This window comes from Brachyhypopomus gauderio, unplaced genomic scaffold (assembly GCF_052324685.1).
Source record: "Brachyhypopomus gauderio isolate BG-103 unplaced genomic scaffold, BGAUD_0.2 sc90, whole genome shotgun sequence".
NCBI classification, from domain to species: domain Eukaryota; kingdom Metazoa; phylum Chordata; class Actinopteri; order Gymnotiformes; family Hypopomidae; genus Brachyhypopomus; species Brachyhypopomus gauderio.
The window spans coordinates 557,501-562,500 of NW_027506911.1; the positions used below are offsets into that span (position 1 = coordinate 557,501).

At 48.6% G+C, this 5,000-nt stretch overlaps 1 protein-coding gene across 9 annotated transcripts in view; it reads left to right on the top strand.

Annotated features, from left to right (window-relative positions):
• Positions 1-5,000, top strand: part of LOC143493626 (dorsal-ventral patterning tolloid-like protein 1) — a 61,623-nt gene that overhangs the window by 27,804 nt on the left and 28,819 nt on the right. For all 9 annotated transcript variants that reach the window (XM_076992156.1, XM_076992153.1, XM_076992161.1 and 6 more), the window contains exons 11-15: positions 695-810; positions 952-1,054; positions 1,270-1,386; positions 1,670-1,815; positions 2,584-2,779. In XM_076992156.1, the coding sequence (XP_076848271.1) occupies positions 695-810; positions 952-1,054; positions 1,270-1,386; positions 1,670-1,815; positions 2,584-2,779 (678 nt within the window). The remainder of the gene's footprint in view (positions 1-694; positions 811-951; positions 1,055-1,269; positions 1,387-1,669; positions 1,816-2,583; positions 2,780-5,000) is intronic.

Below are 5,000 nucleotides of genomic sequence, written 5' to 3' on the forward strand. Positions count from 1 at the left end.
ACTTCCACTGGCACCAGTAAAATGAGTGAACTGATTTCTAGACACATGCAGGCGGTGCTGCTGATAACTGCCCCGTAGGTAACCGCCCGTAGGTAACTGCCCCGTAGGTAACTGCCCCGTAGGTAACCGCCCCGTAGGTAACTGCCCCGTAGGTAACCGCCCCGTAGGTAACTGCCCCGTAGGTAACTGCCCCGTAGGTAACCGCTCCGTAGGTAACCGCCCCGTAGGTAACTGCCCCGTAGGTAACCGCCCCGTAGGTAACTGCCCCGTAGGTAACTGCCCCGTAGGTAACCGCCCCGTAGGTAACTGCCCCGTAGGTAACCGCCCCGTAGGTAACCGCCCCGTAGGTAACCGCCCCGTAGGTAACTGCCCCGTAGGTAACTGCCCCGTAGGTAACCGCCCCGTAGGTAACCGCCCCGTAGGTAACTGCCCCGTAGGTAACCGCTCCGTAGGTAACTGCCCCGTAGGTAACCGCCCCGTAGGTAACCGCCCCGTAGGTAACTGCCCCGTAGGTAACTGCCCCGTAGGTAACCGCTCCGTAGGTAACTGCCCCGTAGGTAACCGCCCCGTAGGTAACCGCCCCGTAGGTAACTGCCCCGTAGGTAACCGCTCCGTAGGTAACCGCCCCGTAGGTAACCGCCCCGTAGGTAACCGCCCCGTAGGTAACCGCCCATACCCCCCTTCTCTCCCCCAGCGTGCGGAGAGACCTTGCAGGACTCGGCGGGCAACTTCTCCTCCCCCGGTTACCCAAACGGCTATCCCTCATACACACACTGCGTCTGGAGGATCTCCGTCACACCCGGGGAGAAGGTAACACACACACACACACACACACACACACACACACACACACACACACACACACACACATCCGCTGCTTGCCTAGCAACGTGATATTTGGAATCTTCTGTCTTTTTACAAGCTGTTCAACCGCTGGTGTTTCTCCTCTAGATTGTTCTCAACTTCACCACCATGGACCTGTATAAGAGCAGTCTGTGTTGGTACGACTACATCGAGGTGCGAGACGGATATTGGAGAAAAGCCCCTCTGCTAGGTACACGCGGCCGGACAGACCTGCACCCGCTGGGAATTTAGGGACAGTGGGAAACAAAAACATGATTCCAGCGCAGCCCTGAAGGGCTTTATGTGCCAGCACTTCTAAAATATCTCTGATCGCGTCTCTCTGCACTTTTGTTGCGTGCGTGCATGTGTGTGTGTGTGTGTGTGTGTGTGTGTGTGTGTGTGTGTGTGTGTGTTTATGATGCACAGGCCGTTTCTGCGGCGATAGGATTCCAGAATCACTGCTCTCCACCGACAGCCGCATGTGGATCGAGTTTCGCAGCAGCAGTAACTGGGTGGGGAAGGGCTTCTCCGTCGTCTACGAAGGTGCGTCCCCCGTCTGGCGGGCGTAGCTCCGGCCCAGAGCTACACCCTCCACCCTCCACCCTCCGTCCAGCAGGGCTCATTCCTGCATGTACTAAACGGAGAGGAACACACAGGGCCGAGGCAGCCAGTGTACTTCAGATGGGAACTTCAGTTAAGCTGTGTGCCTCTGTCTTATAATGTGCATCATGGCTCAAAATATACTGTTCTCTCTCTCCCTCTCCCTCCCTCTCTCCCTCTCCCCCTCTCTCTCTTGTCCCCTCCCTGTCTCTCTCTCCATCTGTAGCGGTGTGTGGAGGTGAGATCAGTAAGGACTCGGGGCAGATCCAGTCTCCCAACTACCCAGACGACTACAGGCCCTCTAAGGAGTGTGTGTGGAGGATCTCCGTGACGCAGGGCTACAGCGTGGCTCTCAGCTTTCAGGCCTTCGAGGTGCAACTCCACCCAGCAAGATCTACACCTTCTCTTCTCTTCACAGCACCTCATGCATTCTTCTCTCCCTTCCCACTTCCTTCTTCCTTCACTTCACTTCATTCTCTCTCTCTCTCTCTCTCTCTCTCTCTCTCTCTCTCTCTCTGTCATTCTATTTCTCTGTCTCTGTCAGATTAGAGTGTAATCTTCATCTAAGTGTACTGTAGTGCTGTAGCTGTATAAGTGTGCTGTGTGTGTGTGTGTGTGTGTGGTACAGTGGTGGTGGTATAGTTGATGTTATAGGCTCATTTATAGGCTAGAGTGCAGGAGAAGGTCACAGACATGCTTTGAGAGTGAAAAGGAAGATGTTCTATGTTTTACTTAGATGTACGTGTGTGTGTGTGTGTGTGTGTGTGTGTGTGTGTGTGTGTGTGTGTGTGTGTGTGTGTGTGTGTGTGTTTGTGTGAGCGAAGAGAGAGAGAGACACTCACAAAGGCAGGATGGAAAACTCTCATTTCACCTCCACATGCACACGTACTAACCAAAGGAAGACAGGGCACTAACCCATAGACCTTGGCATACCAGGACACACACACACACACACACACACACACACACACACACACACATGCGTCTGGTATGTGAGATCCTGTTTTCATTGGAATGTTAGTTAAACACTTAAGGTGCTGTTGGCACGATAAAGAATAGATGAGATGTTTGTGTTTCTGCATGTGGGTTCTGAAGGTGATGACTGAGCATGTGTGTGTGTGTGTGTGTGTGTGTGTGTAGATTGAGAGGCACGATAGCTGTGCGTATGACTATCTGGAGGTGCGAGATGGCCTGTCCGAGAACAGCCCTCTGATTGGTCGGTTCTGTGGCTATGACAAACCTGAAGATATTCGCTCTACATCCAACACACTGTGGATGAAATTTGTCTCGGATGGAACTGTCAACAAAGCTGGCTTTGCTGCAAACTTCTTTAAAGGTAATACATTTTCAGCTACATTATTTGAAATGTGCATACATTCCCTATAAACACTAATAATTACCGCATCATGAAACCTGATGCCCTCACCTAAACCGGAAATGCATCCATCACATTTGTTGTGGCGGGCGAAATAAAGCAAAGCTGTAGTTTGTTGAGGCGTAAGACTTAAGCAGGTAAAAAAAAACAGATTTAACATTTAAACAAGCAAACTGGGATGGAGCTGCTTCCACACAGCAAAACCACGTGTCTTCTCATCCCGAGATGTCCCCCATGTCCCGGTCAGGCCCCCGTGTCCGGGACACAGCCCCCTGTGTGGGACACGACTCTCGACGCCAACACTCAGAACGCCTCCGTTTCTCGTCGTGACCTTCCGGTGTTCCCGCAGCAGCCAAGCATTGGGCTCGCCGCGGGACTCTACCGGCTCCGGTTTCCCCTGTACCTCCCCACACCGATCTGGTGGCAGCCGTGGAAACGGCTCCACTGCACCTGTCCTCATGGGGGCTTTTTCAACCGATTATTGCTCGGTTATGACGTGTCTTTCTGGCCAGGTCTCCAGCACTCGTTTTCTCTCGAGTGCCAGTGAAGCACAACCAGCTGCACACGGCTGCTGAGAGGAGCTGGTGTAGCCCTGTGATTTGAGTTAGTGCAGTAGAGTTAATAGAGGGGAGAATACAGGCCCTGTGATTTGAGTTAGTGCAGTAGAGATGATAGTGGAGAGAATACAGGCTCTGTGATTTGAGTTAGTGCAGTAGAGTTGATAGTGAAGAGAATACAGGCCCTGAGATTTGAGTTAGTTCAGTAGAGTTAATAGAGGACAGAATACAGTCCCTGTGATTTGAGTTAGTGCAGTAGAGTTGATAGAGGAGAGAATACAGGCCCTGTGATTTGAGTTAGTGCAGTAGAGTTAATAGAGGGGAGAATACAGGCCCTGTGATTTGAGCAGAGTTGTATAGTAACGAAGTAGAACTACTTCGCTACTGTACTTAAGTACTAAAATGCTGTATCTGTACTTTACTGGAGTATTATTTTTTTCTCCTACTTCCACTTTTACTTCACTACATATTTTCCATCAGTTTAATACTTTTACTCCGATATATTTTTTACGTGCTGTATAGTTACTCGTTACAATTATATACATGTTAGCTGGCGCTGTCACCGGGTCAAGCGATCAGGCTGTCTTATGAAAACTGCGCATGCTCCGGTCGCGTCTCGTTAACTCTGCTGCTGCCTTCACTGAACACTTGAGCTTCGTAATCTAGGTTCACTTGACACGCTGTTACTGCGGGAAGGGTCCGCGCGGCAAAAATGACGCAATCGCGGTGGCTCCGCCCATGCGCGTTAACCACGCGCGCAGTCGCGTCGCGAGGTCGTGCACCTCTCGATTTTTGTGCGTGTGAAGTTACAAGGTGGAATTCATGCACTTGTACAGCACTTTGAAGGTCCATTTTCAGTATTTTCCAGCACCTTCAGCTTCATTTACATATTTATACAAATACACATATATTTGAAATTATTCCAAATAATTCGCTTTTTATCTCATTAAAAGAGATGGTACCGTGTTTGGTAACAGCAGAAGAGCGCAGTAAGCACTAGTTAGGTTAGATATCTTAGCTAACTAACCTAATTATGTTCATGGCGTGCTGCAGAATTCACTTAACATTAGCTGGCAATAAAGGTGACGTGCTGACTAATCATGTGCCCATTTTATAGTGTAGTGTTTTTATAGGGTAAGGGCATTTATTGGGGGTAAACGCAGGGCAGTAAGCTCACCCTTAGAATCCGACGGACGGATTTTACGTCCAAAATACACCTCGTTTTCTCAGCTAAATTATGGCGAATTTGTACTTTTGCGTCAAACCTACAACGTAGCGGGACATAGGTTATCTGTTTTTTGTGTACGAAGTGTTAACCCCAGTTTTTTAAGTACATACAGAACACTTGTATTTGTGATCTTTGACATCTTTGATTTGTAAGTGATATATAAAAACAATTGATAATCAAACTTTGATGGCTTTCTTTAATTAATTCAAAACACAATACTTGTACTTTTTACTTTCAGTACTTGAGTAATAAATTTTAGACTAAACTACTTGCAATACTCAAGTACAAAAAATGCTGAATACTTCTGTACTTCTACTTAAGTAAAGTTTTTAAAGAACACTTCAACTTCTACTCAAGTAAATGTTTTGATAGAGTACTTGTACTTTTACTCAAGTAT